General features: G+C 39.4%; 1 protein-coding gene across 2 annotated transcripts in view; it reads left to right on the forward strand.

The window, feature by feature from the left end:
- Positions 1 to 24,718, forward strand: part of tmem132e (transmembrane protein 132E) — a 975,100-nt gene that overhangs the window by 939,236 nt on the left and 11,146 nt on the right. For both annotated transcript variants that reach the window (XM_061898877.1, XM_061898876.1), the window contains exon 8: positions 15,924 to 16,118. In XM_061898877.1, coding sequence (XP_061754861.1) covers positions 15,924 to 16,118 — 195 coding nt within the window. The remainder of the gene's footprint in view (positions 1 to 15,923; positions 16,119 to 24,718) is intronic.

Genomic DNA, 24,718 nt, shown 5'->3' on the forward strand with positions numbered 1-24,718 from the left:
GTGAAACGTCTCCTCGGAGAGAATGTTATTGAAGTGACTCTGACATCAGTGTTGCTTTCAGGGGAATCGTTGTGTGGCGAGCGCCGTGGAGAGGTTTATTTTGCGGTTGTTGCCCTCGCTGGCCGTGCGAAGCGGGGAGTGGCGTAATTGCCTGAAAAGTTTACGGGGGTTATAAAAGTTGAAGACGAAGGGGTCACGCTATCCTGTTATTTTTTTTGTCCCCCTCTGCACAGGTATTGCATTTGTATTTCATCAGCTTGTCGGCATTCCATGCCAGCTAGCGAGCATCAAGAGGCGGCGTTTGACAGCGTTAATCACGCCGAAGGAGGCTAAGATGAGAAATGTTTGTCATGAAAGTTTGAAGTGTCGGCTGATCAGTTCCTTGAGCACAATAATCGGCGCTGAAGAATCGTAAAATTGCCCCTGGTTGGGACGTTCCCCTTTAATTGCTTGTTTTTATTTACTGTTAATTAAGTACTGAATAAACAGTAAGAGGTGTGTTCAAGTACCACACATACAGTGTGTTGTCAAATGACATGTAATTTTGTACCACAGAAAGTAGGGTAGCACTTTATTGTCATTGCACTGAAAAAGCACCAAAAGAGAGGACGGGCAAAAAAGTATTTAGTCAGCCACCGATTGTGCAAGTTCTCCCACTTAAAATGATGACAGAGGTCTGTAATTTTCATCATAGGTACACTTCAACTGTGAGAGACAGAATGTGAAACAATCCAGGAATTCACATTGTAGGAATTTTAAGGAATTTATTTGTAAATGATGGTGGAAAATAAGTATTTGGTCAACCATTAAAAGCTCTCACTGATGGAAGGAGGTTTTGGATCAAAATCTCACGATACATGGCCCCATTCATTCTTTCTAACACGGATCAATTGTCCTGTCCCCTTAGCAGAAAAACAGCCCCAAAGCATGATGTTTCCACCCCCATGCTTCACAGTAGGTATGGTGTTCTTGGGATGCAACTCAGTATTCTTCTTCCTCCAAACACGACAAGTTGAGTTTATACAAAATGGATACATGGATGATACAGCAGAGGATTGGGAGAATGTCATGTGGTCAGATAAAACCAAAATAGAACTTTTGGGTATAAACTCAACTCGTGGTGTTTGGAGGAAGAAGAATACTGAGTTGCACCCCAAGAACACCATACCTACTGTGAAGCATGGAGGTGGAAACATCATGCTTTGGGGCTGTTTTTCTGCTAAGGGGACAGGACAATTGATCCGTGTTAGAAAGAATGAATGGGGCCATGTATCGTGAGATTTTGAGCCAAAACCTCCTTTCATCAGTGAGGGCTTTGAATGGTTGACCAAATACTTATTTTCCACCATCATTTACAAATAATTTCTTTAAAATTTTTACGATGTGAATTCCTGGATTTATTTTTCACATTCTGTCTCTCACAGTTGAAGTGTACCAATGATGAAAATTACAGACCTCTGTCATCATTTTAAGTGGGAGAACTTGCACAATCGGTGGCTGACTAAATATTTTTTTCCCCCCACTGTATATTGTACAAGGTAACAAAACTGCTGATGAGTGCTGTAAAAAACGTTGGACGCGGGGGGAGTAAAAAAAAACAAACAAAAAAAAGTTGAGCCAAGCTTAGGAGGAATGGGGTGTTATCGATAGCCACGATAAGCATTATATTGTATACCTGAGGTGTTAAAAAAAACCTAAATTTTCAAATCAATCGCAACTCTTCTTTGTAACAATTCATAATCGATTGGAATAAATCAAAATTCGATTTAAAAGAATAATATATGTTTTCTTTAATCTGTCCTTTGCTGCCACTTTAGTAAATCTTTGGGTAAAATGTCATTAAACAATAAGTAATATAGAAATGTATCAGAGCTGTTTATTTTATCCAGGAATGTAGTTAATTGTAGAACTGGCACCCTATGTTGTTTAAAAAGTATTGATTTTTAATCGAGAATCGATTCTGAATATAATTGTTACCCCCGAAAATCGAATCGTATCATGTGGTGCCCAAAGATTCACAGCTCTACTGTATATATACACGTTAAAACAAAGAAACTACGAGACTTGCAACAGAGTTTTTAAGCAGCCATGGCGAACAGAGTTCAGAGCGGCTTTTAAGGTTGCACAATCAATCAAATTGACAATGAGGTTTTAATTAGTGTGGTAAATAACCGCAAGAGTACGGTTCTTGTTTTTTTCTCCACAGTCACCGGCATTTGAGGGACAGCCATGTTCGCCAATCACAATCGTTGATCCTTGCCTTTGTTCGTCTCTCATTTCAAACAGGAAGAAAGCACCCTGAATTTCCACTGAATCCGAAAAGGCCGCGGACCGGCAAACACGCGCCGACGGACTCACTACGTTTTTATTCAAGTCAACGCGTCAATTTCACCCGCCCGCGGAACGTCACCAACATTCCGGACATTCCAGAGCTAAATATAAGCAGAGCTTCTATTTTTGCCGGACACCGCAAAAAATCCGTTAATTTAGCTCAAATCTGCTAGTGTTGGATGGGAAGTTATGCACAAAAACAAAATAAACTATTTTAAAGTAATAATAAAAGTTGATATCCTTTTAAGTGGCTACTTGCATTGTTAATTTATGTTACGATTTCATTACCATACAAACACTGTATAGTTTTTTATTGATTATTCCTGTAGTTAAAGAGTGAAGCAAATTATTGCATATTGTTCTAATCTGTGGCTCCTTAAATCTAAAAGTAACATGTCTTCCTTCACTTGATATTTTTGCAGTTTTATGCATTTTTAAGTATCAAAAATAAAATCGCAAATTGAATCGCAATTTTAGAGAGAAAAAAAAATCGCAATCAGGTTTTATCTCCAAATAGTGCAGTACTCGCGGCTACCACCGTGATGTTCACGCTGGGACGTTTACGACATTTGAGGGAGTCGAATTGTACAAACCCTGTTTCCATATGAGTTGGGAAATTGTGTTAGATGTAAATATAAACGGAATGCAATGATTTGCAAATTATTTTCAAACCATTTTCAATTGAATGCACTACAAAGACAAGATATTTGATGTTCAAACTCATAAACTTTATTTGTTTTTGCAAATAATAATTAACTTAGAATTTCATGGCTGAAACACATGCCAAAGTAATTGGGAAAGGGCATGTTCACCACTGTGTTACATCACCTTTTCTTTTAACAACACTCAATAAACGTTTGGGAACTAAGTAAACTAATTGTTGAAATTTTGAAAGTGGAATTCTTTCCCATTCTTGTTTTATGTAGAGCTTCAGTCGTTCATCAGTCCGGGGTCTCCACTGTCGTATTTTACGCTTCATAATGCGCCACACATTTTCGATGAGAGACAGGTCTGGACTGCAGGCGGGCCAGGAACGTACCCGCACTCTTTTTTTACAAAGCTACGCTGTTGTAACACGTGCTGAATGTGGCTTGGCGTTGTCTTGCTGAAATAAGCAGGGGCGTCCATGAAAAAGACTGCGCTTAGATGGCAGCATATGTTGTTCCAAATCCTGTATGTACCTTTCAGCATTAATGGTGCCTTTACAGATGTGTAAGTTACCCATGCCTTGGGCACTAAAGCACCCCCATACCATCACAAATGCTGGCTTTTTAACATTGCGTCAATAACAGTCTGGAGGGTTCGCTTCCCCTTTGGTCCGGATGACACAATGTCAAATATTTCCAAAGACTATTTGAAATGTGGACTTGTCAGACCAGAGAACACTTTTCCACTTTGCATCAGTCCATCTTAGATGATCTCGGACCCAGAGAAGCCAGCGCAATTCTGGATGTTGTTGATAAATGGCTTTCGCTTCGCACAGTAGAGCTTTAACTTGCACTTACAGATGTAGCGAAGAACTGTATTTAGTGACAGTGGTTTTCTAAAGTGTTCCTGAGCCCATGTGGTGATATCCTTTAGAGATTGATGTCGGTTTTTGATACAGTGCCGCCTGAGGGATCAAAGGTCACGGTCATTCAGTGTTGGCCATGCCGCCTAGGTGGAGTGATTTCTCCAGATTCTCTGAAGCTTTTGATGATATTATGGACCATAGATGCTGAAATCCATAAATTTCTTTCAATTGCACTTTGAAAAACGTTGTTCTTAAACTGTTTGACTATTTGCTCACACAGTTGTGGACAAAGGGGTATTCCTTGCCCCATCCTTTCTTGTGAAAGACTGAGCATTTTTTGGCAAGCTGTTTTTATACCCAATCATGGCACCCACCTGTTCCCAATTAGCCTGCACACATGTGGGATGTTCCAAATAAGTGTTTGATGAGCATGTATCAACTTTATCAGTATTTATTGCCACCTTTCCCAACTTCTTTGTCACGTGTTGCTGGCATCAAATTCTAAAATTAATGATTATTTGAAAAAAAAAAAAATGTTTATCAGTTTGAACATCAAATATAATAATAATAATAACTTAGATGTATATAGCGCTTGTCTAGACACTCAAAGCGCTCACAGGGAAGTTGGACTCAACATTCAATCAGTGGTGGTAAGCTATATCAGTAGCCACAGCTGCCCTGGGGTAGACTGACGGAAGCGTGGCTGCCAGTTTGCGCCTACGGCCCCATCATTGTATTCCATTTATATTTACATCCAACACAATTTCCCAACACATATGGAAACAGGGTTTGTAGATAAGGATTATTGTTTTCCAGGCGAGCAGACACATTCCAATGGTTTGTCTGATCTTATTACATTCTTGCTCTCAAGTTGATCAAGCTTTGCATTTCAGAAAGCTTCTCCCTGATGTTATCCAGTTTGCGATGGATGGCCACAGTCTGTGTGCCCACAGCTCTACTCCTACAGTCCATTGCGTTGTGCAGCCTTTGGGCTCCTTCACTGGTTGCCGTCGTTTTCCGACTTTGTTAATACGCATCAGCAGATGCCCTGTGATCTCAGTTCCAAATAGATGTCTTCTTCGTCCTGGACGAAAAACCAATGACAATCATGTACCACTAAAAGAGTCCAGTTTATCAATTCCGTGTTAGTGTCACGGCGGGGTCGCATTTTACTGCGTGGATCCTTCTCCCAAGAAGCAGATGGAACTCTGGAGGCAAAGTGCAGGCAAGAATATGATTTATTGTCCATAAATCACAAGGAATACAAAAATACAAGATCCAAACAAAAGAGAGACGTGCCGATCACACAGGGGGCCAAGGAACTAGCTAGCGCGAAAGCTTAGCATACAAACAAGAATCCTGAATCATAGAAGCAGGGATTACCGTATTTCCTTGAATTGCCGCCGGGGCGCTAATTAATTTAAAACCTATTCTCACTCCTGCGCTTACCAAAGGCATGCGATAAAAGTAAGCATGCGCTAATTATTTTAAAACCTCTTCTCACTCCGGCACTTACCAAAGGCATGCAGTAAAAATTTGAGTGTGATGTAAGCTTGGACCTTCAATCCTACTGAATAGCTCTTAATCTTCTTCCTTTTATGCGATTTCAAATTACCGGTATTGAAATCAGCCTCCTCCATTTTGAAAATGATGACAGGGGAAGTGGCACTCGTGACGTTATGAGTTTGACCAGGCGGTAATACTAAGCATGCGCTAATTATTTTGTGAAGCGAGTTTGACCCGACAGTAATTCAAGGCAGGCACATACTATATGTCCTGCGGCAATTCAAAGAAATATGATAATCAAATCTGACTGTTGCATGGAAGCAACTAAGAAAACCAGCCTGAGTGTGGCGAAAAACGGGAATAATCTGATTAGTGCCCGGCAGCAGGTGAGCATGCCGAACATTAATCAGAGGCAGGTGAAACCAGTCTGCACACATGGCAACCAAAACACAAACCCGGGGGAGCTCAAAACAGGAACTGAGGGAGTCAAAAACTAAACAAAACATGACAGATGTTTAGATTTCGGAGGACAGCGCAGAAAGAGAGGCACTTAAAGTTTATCATTACATATATGTATTGTTACATTTGAACAATTGTGTTATTGATAATAGAGGTTGGGCTTCACGGTGGAAGAGGGGTTAGTGCGTCTGCCTCACAATACGAAGGTCCTGCAGTCCTGGGTTCAAATCCAGGCTCGGGATCTTTCTGTGTGGAGTTTGCATGTTCTCCCCGTGAATGTGTGGGTTCCCTCCGAGTACTCCGGCTTCCTCCCACTTCCAAAGACATGCACCTGGGGATAGGTTGATTGACAAAACTAAATTGGCCCTAGTGTGTGAATGTGAGTGTGAATGTTGTCTGTCTATCTGTGTTGGCCCTGTGATGAGGTGGCGACTTGTCCAGGGTGTACCCCGCCTTCCGCCCGATCGTAGCTGAGATAGGCGCCAGCGCCCCCTGCGACCCCGAAAGGGAATAAGCGGTAGAAAATGGATGGATGGGATGGATAATAGAGGTTATTATATTATTATTATTATAATTATTATTATTATTATTATTATTAACCAATAGTGCTATTTCCATTTGTGGTGTAATAATGTTCATTGTCATTTCTGTATTATTCATTTCACTAACTGCTTCTTTGCTATCACTTTTACCTTCATGTTTGTACATATCTTCCTTTTTTTCTCTGTGTATCCCCTCCTGCTCCGGCCCACCTGCACCAAATAACAATATAAATCTATTTAATTAAGTCAAATACAAATAAGGCAACGAGAGAAGTATCCCACACTTCTTCTTTTATAAGGTAAATTAGTACAGCCGATATGGGCATCTACAAACCCCGTTTCCATATGATTTGGGAAATTGTGTTAGATGTAAATACAAACGGAATACAATGATTTGCAAATCCTTTTCAACCCATATTCAGTTGAATATGCTACAAAGACAACATATTTGATGCCCAAACTGATAAACACTTTTTTTTTGCAAATAATCATTAACTTTAGAATTTGATGCCAGCAACACGTGACAAAAGAGTTGGGAAAGGTGGCAATAAATACTGATAAAGTTGAGGAATTCTCATCAAACACTTATTTGGAACATCCCACAGGTGTGCAGTCTAATTGGGAACAGGTGGGTGCCATGATTGGGTATAAAAGCAGCTTCCGTGAAATGCTCAGTCATTCACAAACAAGGATTGGGAAAACGGTCACCACTTTGTGAACAAATGCATGAGCAAACTGTCAAACAGTTTAAGAACAACATTTCTCAACGGGCTATTGCAAGAAATTTAGGAATTTTAACATCTACGGTCCGTAATACCATCAAAAGGTTCAGAAAATCTGGAGAAATCACTGCACGTAAGCAATGATATAACGGACCTTCGTTCCCTCAAGCAGTACTGCATCAAAAACCGACATCAGTGTGTAAAGGATATCACCACATGGGCTCAGGAACACTTCAGAAAACCACTGTCAGTAACTACAGTTTGTCGCTATATCTGTAAGTGCAAATTAAATCTACTATGCAAAGCCAAAGCCATTTATCAACGACACCCAGAAATCTGCCGGCTTCTCTGGGCCTGAGCTCAGCTAAGATGGACTGATGCAAAGCGGAAAAGGGTTCTGTGGTCTGACGAGTCCATCCATCCATCCATTTTTCTACCACTTATTCCCTTTTGGGGTCGCGGGGGGCGCTGGCGCCTATCTCAGCTAGAATCGGGCAGAAGACGGAGTACACCCTGGACAGGTCTGACGAGTCCACATTTCAAATTGTTTTTTGGAAACGGTGAATGTCGTGTTCTCCGAACCAAAGAGGAAAAGAACAATCAGGACTGTACTAGGTGCAAAGTTCAAAAGCCAGCATCTGTGATGTTATGGGGGTGCATTTGTGCCCAAGGCATGGGTAACTTACACAGCTGTGAAGGCACCATTAATGCTGAAAGGTCCATACAGGTTTTGGAGCAACATATGTTGTCATCTAACCAACGTTATCATGGACGCCCCTGCTTATTTCAGCAAGACAATGCTAAGTCACTTGTTACAACAGCGTGGCTTCATTGTAAAAGAATGCGGGTACTAGACTGGCTTGCCTGTAGTCCTGACCTGTCTCCCATTGAAAATGTGTGGCGCATTATAAAGTCTAAAATACCACAACGGAGGCCCCGGACTGTTGAACAACTTAAGCTGTACATAAAACAAGAATGGGAAAGAATTCCACCTGAAAAGCTTCAAAAATGTGTCTCTTTAGTTCCCAAAGGTTTATTGAGTGTTGTTTAAAAAAAAGGTGATGAAACACATGCCCTTTCCCTACTACTTTGGCACGTTTTGCAGCCATGAAATTGTAAGTTAATTATTATTTGCAAAAAAAAAAAAAGTTTATGAGTTTGAACATCAAATATCTTGTCTTTGTAGTGCATTCAATTGAATGAGTTGAAAAGGATTTGCAAATTATTGTATTCCGTTTATATTTCCATCTAACACAATTTCCCAACTCTTATGGAAACGGGGTTTGTACATCAGCAATATGATTCGCCTGAGTAGCTGGACAGGACAAAAAAAAAAAGTTTAGACAAGAAAAGGAAGGCAGATACAGAGAAGGAGGGAGTGCGACCGCCTTCGCCAAGAGCCAAGAAAGAAAAATCCCACCCTCCGTACATGCAGATTAGTTGCTATGGTTTTCCTGCACATGCGTTTTGGATTTTTATTTCACTTTGACATTTGTACGTATTGATTTCCATTGTGTTCACATTTTCATTTTAGCCGCCTGACGAAAAATAAAAACGGCAAAAAAAGATTGATGGAACGCAAAACGTCGTTTACGAGACGCACTCCAGCACACAAATCGATGCGTTGCTCCGTCGCCTTTCACGAGGCCCCCCCTGTCGTCTTCCTCGCCTGCGTTAGCGTCCATCCGTCCTTTGCAGCCAAGAGTGAAGCTGTGTGACTTTGAGGCGTTCAAGACAGTCCATCCGTCACATCGTGGAAGTTGTCCCCCGTCAACTTGGAAACGTTACTCATCCTTCCTGTAAGGCCTCGGGCGCTCGCACACGTACTTGTGTCTGTAAGTGTGTCTGTAAGTGTGTGTGTGTGTGTGTGTGTGCGTGTGTGTGTTGCTCCGTGAAGCGTCGCTGTTCCTTTCCTGGCACATTAATCCATCACAACAACATGCATATGCAAGCGAGACTTGACTTCACGACTGCACCGCTTCGCTTTTTTACCGCCTGCTAGCGTCGCTCATGCTTTGCCGTTTTCCTGCTGGAGTTCTGACAAAGATGTATGCTTGTACATGAAGAGGAGAAAAATAATAGTACCAGAAAAATGTTCTAATGTATTGCTATATTATACTTGTAGTATTGCCAGAAAAGTTGAAAATATGAGAATAAAGTTTCGAAATAATAAAAGCTGTATAAGCAACAGAGTTAATTGGTTTATTATAAATAAATTTAAAAATTAAATTATATTACATCCATCCATCCATCTTCTTCCGCTCATCCGAGGTCGGGTCGCGGGGGCAGCAGCCTAAGCAGGGAAGCCCAGACCTCCCTCTCCCCAGCCACTTCGTCTAGCTCTTCCCGGGGGATCCCGAGGCGTTCCCAGGCCAGCCAGGAGACATAGTCTTCCCAACGTGTTCTGGGCCTTCCCCGTGGCCTCCCACCGGTCGGATGTGCCCTAAACACCTCCTTCGGGAGGCGTTCGGGTGGCATCCTGACCAGATGCCCGAACCACCTCATCTGGTTCCTCTCGATATGGAAAAGCAGCGGCTTTACTTTGAGCTCCCCCCGGATGGCAGTGCTTCTCACCCTATCTCTAAGGGAGAGCCCCGCCACACGGCGGAGGAAACTCATTTCGGCCGCTTGTACCCGTGATCTTATCCTTTCAATCATGACCCAAAGCTCATGACCACAGGTGAGGATGGGAACGTACATCGATTGGAGATGGCACTCCACCCTTTTCCGGGCGAGAACCATGGACTCGGACTTGGAGGTGCTGATTCTCACTCCGGTCGCTTCACAGTCGGCTGCGAACCGATCCAGCGAGAGCTGAAGATCCCGGTCAGATGAAGCCATCAGGACCACATCATCTGCAAAAAGCAGAGACCTAATCCCGCGGCCACCAAACCCAAACCCCTCAACGCCTTGACTGCGCCTAGAAATTCGGTCCATAAAAGTTATGAACAGAATCAGTGACAAAGGACAGCCTTGGCGGAGTCCAACCCTCACTGGAAACGTGTCCGTCTTACTGCCGGCAATGCGGACCAAGCTCTGACACTGATCGTACAGGGAGCGGACCGCCACAATAAGACAGTCCGGTACCCCATACTCTCTGAGCACTCCCCACAGGACTTCCCGAGGGACACGGTCGAATGCCTTCTCCAAGTCCACAAAGCACATGTAGACTGGTTGGGCAAACTCCCATGCACCTTCAAGAACCCTGCCGAGAGTATAGAGCTGGTCCACAGTTCCACGACCAGGACGAAAACCACACTGTTCCTCCTGAATCCGAGGTTCGACTATCCGGCGTAGCCTCCTCTCCAGTAGACCTGAATAAACCTTACCGGGAAGGCTGAGGAGTGTGATCCCACGATAGTTGGAACACACCCTCCGGTCCCCCTTCTTAAAAAGAGGAACCACCACCCCGGTCTGCCAATCCAGAGGTACCTACCCCGATGTCCACGCGATGCTGCAGAGTCTTGTCAACCAAGACAGCCCCACAGCATCCAGAGCTTTAAGGAACTCCATGCAGATCTCGTCCACCCCTGGGGCCTTGCCACCGAGGAGCTTTATAACTACCTCAGCAACCTCAGCCCCAGAAATAGGAGAGCCCACCACAGATTCCCCAGGCACCGCTTCCTCATAGGAAGACGTGTTGGTGGGATTGTGGAGGTCTTCAAAGTATTCCTTCCACCGATCCACAACATCCGCAGTCGAAGTCAGCAGAACACCATCCGCACCATACACGGTGTTGTTGACAGTGCACTGCTTCCCCTTCCTGAGGCGGCGGACGGTGGTCCAGAATCGCTTCGAAGCCATCCGGAAGTCGTTTTCCATGACTTTGCCGAACTCCTCCCATGTCCGAGTTTTTCATAGAGGTCTTCGAGCTGCTCTTTGTCTGGTCCCTCACCTAGGACCAGTTTGCCTTGTGATACCCTACCAGGGGGCTTAAAGCCCCCGGACAACATAGCTCCTAGGATCATTGGGACACGCAAACTCCTCTACCACAATAAGGTGGCAGCTCAGAGAGGAGTAAAAAATTATATTGCTAAAGTTATAGAAGAGAAAAAAAAAATGTTGCCGATAAATGTATATTTTTTTGTTAAAAAAAATAATGGTAATATTTTTAGTCAAAAGTTGCAAACTGTGAAAATTAATTTGTAATATTACTGTGAAACAGTTTAGCTACACTCTTCAAATAATTCAATTATTTGAAGAGTGGAATTCAATCGAATAAAATAAGCATAACATTGCCGGAGCGGTATAGTTTGGTTGGTAGAGCGGCCGTGTCAGCAATTTGAGGGTTGCAGGTTTGATCCCCACTTCCGCCATCCTAGTCACTGCCGTTGTGTCCTTGGGCAAGACACTTTACCCACCTGCTCCCAGTGCCACCCACACTGGTTTAAATGTTAAATTAGATATTGGGTTTCACTATGTGAAGCGCTTTGATTCACTAGAGAAAAAACGCTTTACAAATATAATTCACTTCACATTGCCAGAATAAACAGGAAGAATTAATGACGAAAAATGGAAATGGCAAAAAGTTGGGTGACGGCGTGGATTGGTTGGATCCCCGGCTTCCACAATCCTAGTCACATCCGTAGTGTCATTGAGCAAGGCACTTCACCCTTGCTCCTGTTGGGTGGTGGTTAGGGCCTTGCATGGCAGCTCCCGCTTTCAGTGTGTGAATGTATGGGTGAATGGGTGAATGTGGAAATAGTGTCAAAGCGCTTTGAGTACCTTAAAGGTAGAAAAGTGCTATACAAGTATAACTCATTTACCAACTCATTTTACAACAATAAATAATGGGAAAAAACAGTGATGATCATTTAAAAAAGTTCAAACTTGTAGCTAGAATTTGAGAAATGATTTGTTACTGTATATTACAAAAAATAATGTTTTTTATTGTGAGTATGCAGTCACATATATGACAATGGGAAAATACATTGAATTTAATGAAGAAGGGAAAGGCAGATTGAAAGAAAATCAATAATTAAAAGAAAAGTGCTGGTAAAAGTTTAAAAACACATTTGAAAAGTGTGGGAATACATTTGGAATATTAGAACGACAAACAAATACAAATTAGATGTGAAAAATAATGCTGAATATTGCTAGAATAGACAGGATGAATATATATATATATTATGAGGAGAAACTCCTATAATGTTGCTAGAGTAAAAGAGGAGATATTATTGTTTTTATAAAATTATTATAATATTACATTAAAAAAGTGATGGTAATATTTTAATAAAATAGTTGAAAATTGCGTAAATGAACATGTAATATTACAAAGATAAACATTGTAAATAAATAAATAAATGTGTTTGATTATTAGATTCACATATGTAATTTAACCAATGCAAAATAGTGTAATATTGACAGAATAAAGAGGAATAAATGATTAATTTTACAACAATAAATATGTAATTTTATGTTAAACAAGGTGTAATATTACAACATAGTAACATATATGACCAGAAAAAGGTGCAATTTTTTATCATTGAAAATCCATCATTTTATTGGAATACATTTGTATAGTATTGTATTATGAGGTTTAATATCTGGAAATTAAATTCAGAATTTCTTAATAAAATTATTACACAAAAGCTGTAATTATGTGATGAAAAATATATATATTTTTGAGGAAAAAAAGTTAAACATTGTAGTAATATTAACAAGCAATAATTTATATTTACTGATATATATTTTTAAAGAATTAAGTTAAATGTCAAGGAAGAGGTTGCTGCTTTACAAATATAAATGCATGATATCCAGTATGAGCAAAAAAAAAAAAGAACACAAACGTCACAATGAAAGGTTTTACTTTTATGGGCAACAAAGAGTGTAATGTTACTACGTAGTAACATATATAACGAGAAAAAAAATCCATCATTTTATTGGAATACATTTGTATATTATTGTATTATGAGGTCGGTTATCTGGAAATTACATTCAGAATTCCTCCATTAAAATTATGACACAAAAGCTGTAATTACGTGATGAAAAAAACATATTTTTGTTGAAAAAAACTAAATATTGTAGTAATATTAACAAGCAATAATTTATATTTATTATTTATATTTTTTATTCAAAGAATCAAGTTAAATTTAAAAAAAAAAGGTTGCATTTTTACAAGAATAAATGCATGATGCCCAGTATGAGCAAAAAAAGAAAAAAAGAACACAAATTAATGTCACAATGAAAGGTTTTACTTTTATGGACAAAAAAGGGTGTAATGTTACAATTAAGTAACATATATGACCAGAAAAAATCCATAATTTTACTGGAATACATTTGTATATTATTGTATTATGAGGTCTAATATCTGAAATTACGTTCAGAATTCCTCCATTAAAATTATGCCACAAAAGCTGTAATTACGTGATGAAAAAAATATATTATTGATGGAAAAAAACCTAAATATTGTAATAACAAGCAATAATGTATATTCAATATATATATTTGTTTTTAACAAATTAAGTTAAATGTCAAGAAAAAGGTTGCAGTTTTAAAAGAATAAATGCATGATATCCAGCATGAGCAAAAAAAAAAAAATAATAATAATAATAATAATCACAAAATGTCACAATGAAAGGTTTTACTTTTATGGGCAAACAAGGTGTGATATTTCAACATAGTAAACTACCTGTATATGACCAGAAAAAAGTTGCAATTTTTTTAACATTGAAAATCCATAATTTTATCGGAATACATTTGCATATTATTGTATTATGAGGTCTAAAATCTGGAAATTAAATTCAGAATTTCTCCATTAAAATTATGACACAAAAAATATATATATTTTTGAGGAAAAAAAACCTAAGTAATATATATTTTGTTATTTATATATGTCTTTTAAAGAATTAAGTTAAATGTCAAAAAAACGTTGCACTTTTACAAGAATAAATGCATGATGTCAAGTATGAGCAAAAATATAAAGAACACAAAAAACATCACAATGAAAGGTTTTACTTTTATGGGCAAAAAAAAGGGTGTAATATTACAACGTAGTAACATATATGACGAGAAAAAAAATCTGTCATTTTATTGGAATACATTTGTATATTATTGTATTATGAGGTCTAATATCTGGAAATTACATTCAGAATTCCTCCATTAAAATTATGACACAAAAGCTATAATTAAGTGATGAAAAAAATATATTTTTGATGAAAAAAACTAAATATTGTAGTAATATTAACAAGCAATAATTTATATAGTTATTATTTATATTTTTTCATTGAAAGAATCAACTTAAATGTCAAGAAAAAGGTTGCATTTTTACAAGAATAAATGCATGATGTCCAGTATGAGCAAAAAAACAAAAAAAAAGAACACAAATAAACGTCACAATGAAAGGTTTTACTTTTATAGGCAAATAAGGGTGTAATATTACAATTTAGTTACATACTGTATATGACCAGAAAAAATCCATAATTTTATTGGAATACATCCGTATATTATTGTATTATGAAGTCTAATATCTGGAAATTACATTCAGAATTTCTCCATATAAATCACGACACAAAAGCTGTAATTACGTGATGAAAAAAATATATATGTTTGAGGAAAAAACCTAAATATTGTAATAACAAGCAATAATGTATATTCATTATATACTGTATATATATTTGTCTTTAACGAATTAAGTGAAATGTCAAGAAAAAGGTTGCAGTTTTACAAGAATAAATACATGATATCCAGTTTGAGCAAAACAAAAAATCACAAAATGTCACAATGAAAGGTTTTACTTTTATGGGCAAACAAGGTGTAATATTTCCACATAGTCACATACCTGTATACGACCAGAAAAAAGTTGCAATTTTTTTATCATTGAAAATCCATAATTTTATTGGAATACTTTTGTATATTATTGTATTATGAGGTCTAATATCTGGAAATTTAATTCAGAATTTCTCCATTAAAATTATGACACAAAAGATATAATTACGTGATGAAAAAATATATATATTTTGGAGATAAAAAACCTAAGTAATTTATATTTTGTTATTTATATATGTTTTTTAAAGAATTAAGTTAAATGTCAAACAAAAAGTTGCACTTTTACAAGAATAAATGCATGATGTCAAGTATGAGCAAAAAAAAAAAAAAAAGAACACAAATAACATCAAAATGAAAGGTTTTACTTTTTTGGGCAAAAAAGGGTGTAATATTACAGCGTGATAACATATATGACGAGAAAAAAAATCCATAATTTTATTGGAATACATTTGTATATTATTGTATTATGAGGTCTAATATCTGGAAATTACATTCAGAATTCCTCCATTAAAATTATGACACAAAAGTTGTAATTACGTGATTAAAAAAATATTTTTGGGGTGAAAAAAACCTAAATATTGTAGTAATATTAACAAGTAATAATTTATATTTATTATTTATATTTTTTATTCAAAGAATCAAGTTAAATTTCAAGAAAAAGGTTGCATTTTTACAAGAAAAATGCATGATATCCAGTACGAGAAAAAAAAAAAAAAAAGAGACCATGTGTATAGCAAAAATATTGTTTCATAGGGTGAAAAAGGTTAGCTGGTGGTGTCAAAAGGTCCACGTGGCCGTCAGCCGTCTCAGTTTGTGCGGAGACAGGTGTGACAGCTCCTACCTGGAGATGGTTTCTTCTGACTGCACTTTTCTGTTGTTGTTTGCTCCTCGCTATGATGGACAGAGTGTTGACACGCGGATGAACGACAACAAAAATACGCTTTAATCCAAAATGCTCACAGGCTTTATGAGCTTCACAGAAGACAATAAAGCTGTTGTCCATCTCTGCGCCCACGCCGCGTCCCTCATGTTGAGAGACAATAAAAGCGCCTCTTTTTCTTTTTATGTCCTCCCCTCCTGCAGGTGGACTCTCCGCTGGCTGTGGACGCCGTGCTGGGACAGACGGCCTTCTCTGTCACGGACGACAAGGTTTCCATCACCGAGCTCCGCGTCCACGCCGTTTCGGGCCTGACCCTGACGCTGCAGCCCAGCCCAGGCAACAGCCACACCATGGTTGCCAAGGCGACGGGTCTGCAGACGCTCACCGCTCCCAAACAGGTAGGGGGAATGACTGACAGGAAGCAAGCTTTGTTGGTTTTTCTCGACGTGCATCATGATTGAAAAATGTTTGATGCTGTCATGGTTGGATTGTTTTCATGTACACTGTGAATGTGAGTGTGAATGTTGTCTGTCTATCTGTGTTGGCCCTGCGATGAGGTGGCGCCTTGTCCAGGGTGTACGCCGCCTTCCGCCCGATTGTAGCTGAGATAGGCGCCAGCGCCCCCCGCGACCCCGAAAGGGAATAAGCGGTAGAAAATGGATGGATGGATGGATGGATGTTCTCCAGAAAGTATGAGAACTAAGAAGGATTTATTCTCTAACATTAGAATTGTTTTCCCACTATAAAAGTTTAGAATATTCCAATTTTATTTTCCCAACATTGCAACTTTTTTACATTATATATTGGCTTATTTGTTAAACCTGTTAAATCTTGACTGTGGCCTTCCAATAAATTAAAAAAAAAACCCCTGAAGCAGAAAATGCTGACTTAACAGAATATCGGCGAAAATAAAGTCCTACTTTTGTGAGGAAAGGGAGATCAAATTGTTTTTTCAGGGTTAGACAAGCAATTAAAATATTTTGTCGCGATTTGTTCATAGTTAATTCAAAATTAATCGTAATTAATCGCAGATAAATACAATTTTTCATCATTAAGAAGTGTACCCTAGACAGATCGTTTTCAAGTTTTAATCCCATGACTGGACAATTAGTTAGCTTTATTAAACTATTTTTTCTAAAGACCGTATGCCTTTTTAAAACAGATCGACACAAAAAGGACATAAATACGCTTTCAAAGTGTCAAAGTTTGTAGTTGACGAACCCCAAGATGCAGAGACGGAGGCAGGCATTGAATAAGGAAACATGGTTTTAATATAAAATACTAGAACAAAACCAAACAAAGGGTACAAACAAAAAGCACGCACGTGGGCGGATAACAAACTAAGAGAGCTAGCATGGGAGCTAGAAAACAAAAAGGAACTTTAGCATGGAAAACAGAAGTCGTACTTGTACTTAGAAAACAAACTGTAAGCAGGGAACAAAAGACAGTAAGCTAAAAACCGCTAACATACATAGCTTACCGCAACGAGATACGACACGACAGGTAGCAATGACAAGTGCGACATGCAATACAATAATCCAGTACTGACTGGAGGAACAAAGCAGGTAAAATAGGAGCTGGCTGATTGACATCAGGTGTGGCCAGGTGCCAATCAGCCACAGCTGAGCACAACAAAGCACTCAGGGAGACAAACAGGAAGCCTAACCAAAATAAGAGTGCTGACAGGAACTAAGGACAGGAAATACTAAACACACAGAGGAGAAACTAAAACACAAACAAACTCTCAATGGCAAGCCTGACACAAAGAGAATTTTAAAAATTACCCGCAGTCTGTTGGTGTCTTGCTAGATGTTGTATTTTGTAGGAATACAGATTTGTATTCCTGCTGTAGGAGCACTTGCATTCAGAGGAGGAGCTACACTTCCATGTTTAGATAGCAGTTTCACGCATTAATAACACAAAATGTGGATTGTTACGATCATGATTGGATTGTCAACGATGGTAATGTATAATGTGATATTTTTGCCTGAAAAAAATGCTTCCGATGTGTTGTACACTGTGTGTTGTACAAGTAAATCATATTTGTTTTGCTGCAGGACAATGTCTTTTCCTTCTCTATGTATTAATGAATTGTAATATTCAGCCTGTTAAACATTCTGTAAGTTTTTAAAGGCCTACTGAAACCCACTACTACCGACCACGCAGTCCGATAGTTTATATATCAATGTTGAAATATTAACATTGCAGCACATGCCAATACGGCCTTTTTAGTTTACTAAATTGCAATTTTAAATTTCCGCGAAGTGTCCTGTTGAAAACGTTGCGGTATGATGACGCGTGCGTTTGATGTCTCGGGTTATAGCGGACATTATTTTCCAGCCCGATCCAAGCTATAAGTAGTCTGCTTTGATCGCATAATTACACAGTATTCTGGACACCTGTGTTGCTGAATCTTTTGCAATTTGTTCAATTAATAATGGAGAAGTCAAAGTAGAAAGATGGAGGTGGGAAGCTTTAGCCTTTAGCCACACAAACACAGTCGGTGTTTCCTTTTTTTAAATTGCCGGAGGTGAAGCTTTACTATGGATCAGAGCGGTCAAGCGAACATGGATCCGGACTACATGTTTACTGGCAGTTTTCGGTGAGAAAATTGTGGTATAAAGTCGCCTCTTACCAGAGATCAGCGGAGCTAGCGCCGTCCATGCAGCTGCGTGACTTCCCTCAGAGACTGGCGTCAAGACACCCGTGGCCACACCCCTCTGACTTCAGGTACAATTTAATCTCACTAAATCACCAGTAACACAATAAGCAGAAAAGGGATTTTCCAAAATTATCCTAGTAAATGTGTCTAAAAACATCTGAATCGCTCTCACTTGCCCTCGCCTGTTTTTTTTTTTCTAGTCCTTCAATATCAATATCCTCATCCACGAATCTTTCATCCTCGCTCAAATTAATGGAGGAATTGTCGCTTTCTTGGTCCGAATTGCTCTTACAGCTGGTGGCTCACATTGTAAACAATGTGAGGATGTGAGGAGCCGTACAACCAGTGACATCACGCGCACATCGTCTGTTACTTCCGGTAAAGGCAAGGCTTTTTTATTAGCGACCAAAAGTTGCGAACTTTATTGTCGATGTTCTCTACTAAATCCTTTCAGCAAAAATATGGCAATATCGCAAAATGATAAAGTATGACACATAGAATGGACCAGCTATCTCCGTTTAAATAATAAAATCTCATTTCAGTAGGCCTTTAAAGAATATCCTGTATCGTGTAGTGAACTGTAATTACCCAATGTGGTCTGCAGAGGGCAGTGAAAATGATGCCTGCAGTCTTAGACATCTTCTCAGTGGTAGCAAAGAAGGGGATGAGAAAGTGTTCGAGGAGCCGCTGTGTGTTTGTGTGTGTCTCGCTTCTGTCCATTTAAGTCGACGGTGCTATTTGGGAAGATAAATAAAAGGCTGACTTGCTCATATTGCCGCCGCTATGACAATACACTTTATTTCAATCTGCCAGAAAACATGTATATAGGTGGAAATATCACAGAATAACATTGCAAAACATCTTTGACAAAGCATGGTCGTATTGTAAGATTATTTTCGTAGTTTTTTTTGGTTACACCGGATGTGATGCATAGCGCTATTATTGTGAAGCTGGAGGTAAGTGATTGGTATGAGAGAAGACTTGACATATTTTGACAAAAGTCTCCCATTAAAGTGACTTTAAACTTCCTCGCTACCTTCATTTTTTTCTACTGAGCTTTTATTCCATATTAATAAAGCAGTTTGAGTAACAATCTACATTTTATGTTATTAATGCTTACTTACTTAGACTTAGTTCCTCCCGTTCCTGTTGGAACATTGGGCGACGAGTCCCCTCCATTTGTTCCGGTCACTGGCGACCCTTCTTGCTCCATGCCAGCTGACACTCATCTCTCTCAGGTCTTCCTTGGCTGTTTGTCTCCACGTCTTCTTTGGCCGTCCTCTCTTCCTCTTTCCCCCTTCTGGCACCCAGTCCATTGCCACACTTGCCGGTGTCTCTCTTGGCAGTCGGAGTACGTGTCCAGCCATTCTCCTTCTCCTGTCAGAGACTATGTTGGACAATGGTGCTACCCCTGCCCTTCTCATCCCCTCTTCATTGGTGATGTGGTCTCTCCATGAGATCCTCAAGATGTATCTGAGGCACCGTCGGTGGAAGACATCCAGCTTGTTCGTAATGCTTGATGTCTTCATCCACCTCTCACAGGCATAGGTCACTGTAGGGATGACCACTGACATTTAGAGGCGCAGCTTTGTGGACGTACTGATAGATTTTGATGACCAGATGATCCGGAGGCATTGGAAGACTCCTGCAGCTTTTCCGTTTCTGGTGTGTACATCCTTTTCTGCATCTCCAGTGTTTGAGATGTTGCTTCCCAGATACTTGAAGTTCTTAACGTACTCTATGCCTTGTTCGCCTACAGTGAGCAGTGTAACGTTTTGGTCTTGTGCGACGGTCATGGCCTTGGTCTTCTCTTCGCTTATACGTAGGCCGACTTTTTCCCCTTGCTCATGCAGATTGTTTGTCAATTTTTGGAGCGCAGCGTAGGAATGGCTAACAGAGCCAAGTCGTCCGCAAAGTCCAGATCTGCCAGTCTGCCCCCTCCCCACTTAATGCCAAAGTTTGCTCCGGAGCAAACCTCGGTTATTAATGCTCTCAAGTGTAATGTAAACACGGAGGTGAAGCCTCATCTCTCTACAAGAGGCAAAGCACACCACCAGCGTTCGATCCAATGATTGAAGGTAAAATTGTCTTGTTTAGTCCTTAGAACAACTCTTCATGGCTTTGGACCTGGGGCTTCTATAATGTCCTGCTTGGTTTGTGCATTTCTCTTCGCTATGGTCCCGATTGTGACTCCACAGTACCTGGACACCATTGCATTGCCTCAAGCTACGGAACGGGCCGAGGGTCATAAAGGAGTCAGGATGTTAATTGCACGTTAAAAAATGTATCGCCGTTCAAGGAACCTATAGTTAACGCGTTAATGCGTCAACTTTGACAGCCCTAGTGGTTTTTTTTAGAAGAAAATGTTAAAAAAAAAACTAAATTAGAACCATATGAGAAGTTGTACTATGAGAAATGTGATTACAACAAAAAACGAGGACATAAATATTTGTTAAATTGCAAGAGTAAAGTTGTTGGGAAAAACAGTATTGCCCAAATAATACCAACATTTGAAATAATATTAATTTCTTTTTTTTTTTAATTCATTTATTTATTTATTTATTTATTTCAGGTAATGACATAAAAAAATAATAATAATAAAAATAAGTACAAAGTTGACAACACATAATAATATAAATAAATATAGTGCAAAAGGTAATTTATAGTATGCTGTGCATGATTAATATTAATATTAATAATTTGTTAAAATTATTTTTAAAAATGTTATATTACCAAAATGAAATGAAACGTCAATTTTATGAGCATAAATAATTCATAAATAAATAAATGATATTTTTGTATTATAAAAAGGAAAGAAAACACGTTGTTTATCACAGTAAGGAATGTTTTTATATTATGATGTAGTATAACATTTTAAACTTAAGTTTGTATACATGGTCAAAATATAAGGCTATAGCGTTTTTAAAAATGTATATTAATTTATTTACCCTCACTTGTCCATTAAGAGTCGGCCAATGAGAGTGCAGGATGGCAGGAATTGATCGGAAAGCAAAGTCATAGCGAGAGGAGCAATACATGCTGACTGAACAAAATCTTGGCGAAATAATATTTTTTTAAGTAATATTACAAGAAAAAAATACATTTTACAGAAATAAGGTCTTAATTTTATGAAGAAATTTGCACCATGTGAAGAATGCAAACCTCTAATCTAATGTGGACACCATAATAGTTGGAGACAAAGTTGTATTATGAGACTTAATTTTAACAAAAAGACATTAAGAAATCGCAATATTGCAAGAATTAAGTTGTAATTACTGAGAAAAAAATGGGAATTTTGGAAAAACAGTAGTCAAAATAATATTTAAAATAATCAGAATCAGCTTTATTGTCATTATGCAGGGTAACGAGATTGAGGCCATTCCATACAGTTGTGTGCATGCAAGAAAACAATATGTACACCGAAGAGAAGGCAGTTATGAGGGTCAATGGAGCAGTCCGTTCAGGGTGGTTATGGCCTTGGGGAAGAAGCTGTTCTTTAGTTAAAAGGTAAAGTACCAATGATTGTCACACACACACTAGGTGTGGCGAAATTATTCTCTGCATTTGACCCATCACCCTTGATCACCCCTTGGGAGGTGAGGGGAGCAGTTGGCAGCAGCAGTGCCGCGCCCGGGAATCATTTTTGGTGATATAACCTCCAATTCCAACCCTTAATGCTGAGTGTCAAGCAGGGAGGTAATGCGTCCCATTTTTATAGTCTTTGGTATGACTCAGCCGGGGTTTGAACTCACGACCTACCGATCTCAGGGCGGACCCTCTACCCACTAGGCCACTGAGTAGCCTGTTTGTCTTGGTTTTGATACACCTGTAGCGCTTCCCAGAGGGCAGCAGGTGGAACAGGTCAGAGCCAGAGTGGGTGCTGTCCTTGATGATGGCACTGGCTCTGTTGAGGCAGCGGGAGGTGTTGATGTCCATCAGAGAGGGGAGAAGGTGGCCGATGATCATCTGAGCCGCCTTGACCACTTTATGCAGCCTCTCCCTATCTATGCCGTACCATACTGAAATACAGTAGGTCAACAGGCTCTCGATAGACGAGCGGTAGAAGGTCAGCAGCAGGTCAGGCTTCAGGTTGTACTTCCCGAGGACTCTCAGAAAGTGTAGCCGCTGCTGAGCCTTCTTGATGATTGATGTGGTGTTGACTGTCCAGGAAAAGTCGTTAGAGATGTGGACTCCAAGGTACCTGAAGGAGTGGACCCTCTCCACATGCTCGCCATTGATGTGGGGGGTGGGGGGGGCGGGGTCGGTGCTGTTCCTCCTGAAGTCGACAATTATCTCTCTGGTCTTGCTGGTGTTGAGAGCGAGGTTGTTCTCCGAAGACCAGGCCGTCAGCTTCAGGACCTCCTCACTGTAGGCAGCCTCGTCACCCCTGGAGATGAGCCCGACCACTGTGGTATCGTCAGCAAACTTGACGATAAGGTTGTCACTATGGGCTGGACTGCAGTCATGGGTGTAGAGGCAGTAGAGGAGAGGGCTCAGCACACAGCCCTGTAGGGAGCCGATGCTCAGCGTGCGGGTGGATGAGAGGGGGCCAAGTCTCACAAAATAATACTTAAAATAATAAATTGTTATAAAAATTTTAAAGAAATCATATTACCAAAATCAAAATGTATTAAACTTCAATTATATCAGAGTAAATAATAAACAAATCAATAAATACATCATCATTTTAACAAAAAAACATTAAGAAGTCATAATATTGCAAGAATGAAGTTGTAATATTGAGAGAAAAATATGGGGATTTAGGAAAAGCCATAGTCAAAATAAAATTTAAAATAATAAATTGTTATAATTTAAAAAAAAAAAAGATTACCAAGATAAGTGAAGTGAATTATATTTATATAGCGCTTTTTCTCTAGTGACTCAAAGCGCTTTACATAGTGAAACCCAATATCTAAGTTACATTCAAACCAGTGTGGGTGGCACTGGGAGCAGGTGGGTAAAGTGTCTTGCCCAAGGACACAACGGCAGTGACAAGGATGGCGGAAGCGGGAATCGAACCTGCAACCCTCAAGTTGCTGGCACGGCCCGGCCGCTCTACCAACCGAGCTAAAAATAAAAATGTGATTTAACTTCAATTTTATGAGAATAAATGATACCAAATCAATAAATACATCATACATTTCTAATAAAAAGGGATAGAAAAAGATGTGCATACCAAGAAGAAAAATGTGAATACTCTGATATATGAAGTTCTAAAAATGTGTATACATATGTAAATAAAGTACGAATACTAAACAATAGTCTTAAAAAAATATATATATATATATATACATATATATATATATATTTTATTTATTTATTTATTTATTTTTTTTAACCTCACTGCAGTGATCTTGTTTGTTCATGAAGAGACTTCAAGGAAAAAAATGCTGACTTAACAACATTTTTGCAAAAGAATAAAAACAAAAATGCCCCCCTTGCAACTTTATGTGAACAAAATCGTAACAGTATGAGACAAAAATATATTTTTTATATTTATATATATTTATATATATATTTTAAAAAAAGTGACAATATTGCCAGAATAATGGGAAAATACATTTGAGACAAAGTCGTATTTACGGAATGAAAAATGTCATAAAAGTTGATTTTTCCGAGAATGTCGCGATGGTTTGTCTGAGGAAGCAGATGCGGAACACAATCCAGGAGTGGGGAACAACATCGGCTCCTCTGATATCAAAAACCAACTGCCATGCGTCCGTGTTCCCCGCCGAGAACACGTGTTTTGTCGTTGTCAAACCCCCCTGTCAGACCTTCATGTCTCCCCAGCCAGCCTCTCCACAAGTGGCGTGTCATTGTTCTAACCGCCGTGTAAGATCCAAAGCGTGTCGTCGACCTGCCAGCGAGTGAACGTAACGTGCGGTTCAGCTCGTCGCTTTGCCGTCATGAAGGCGGCTTGCTTTTCGACACGTGTCGCCACGGTAACGCGCCACGTCAGCCTAACCTTTTGTGAGGATGGGAACGGGATTAGAGTCTGAACAGTTTGGGGGTTTCGGCGCCTAATTCCGGAATAACTCTTTGACGTTCCTTTGATGAGAAACTTTTCCGGTGCTTGGGACCTTTGGAACTTTTCCACTGACGCAATCAGGCACTAGCAGGTACCTTTCGTGTGTCCTCATAGGTGACAACTACTGGAAATATTAAACATCACACAGGCTAACGCTATCTTATCTTGTTTCTGCGGTATTACACACCATAGTCCCCACTTTGCCCCATTTTCTCGCTGCCCTCAGTCTCCTTTTGGATAAAATTGTTCTCAGACCCTATTTTTTCTCCAATGTTGTCTTTTGTTAGCGTGTCTCCCATCGATTGATG

Source organism: Nerophis ophidion, linkage group LG04 (assembly GCF_033978795.1).
Source record: "Nerophis ophidion isolate RoL-2023_Sa linkage group LG04, RoL_Noph_v1.0, whole genome shotgun sequence".
Taxonomy (NCBI): Eukaryota; Metazoa; Chordata; class Actinopteri; order Syngnathiformes; family Syngnathidae; genus Nerophis; species Nerophis ophidion.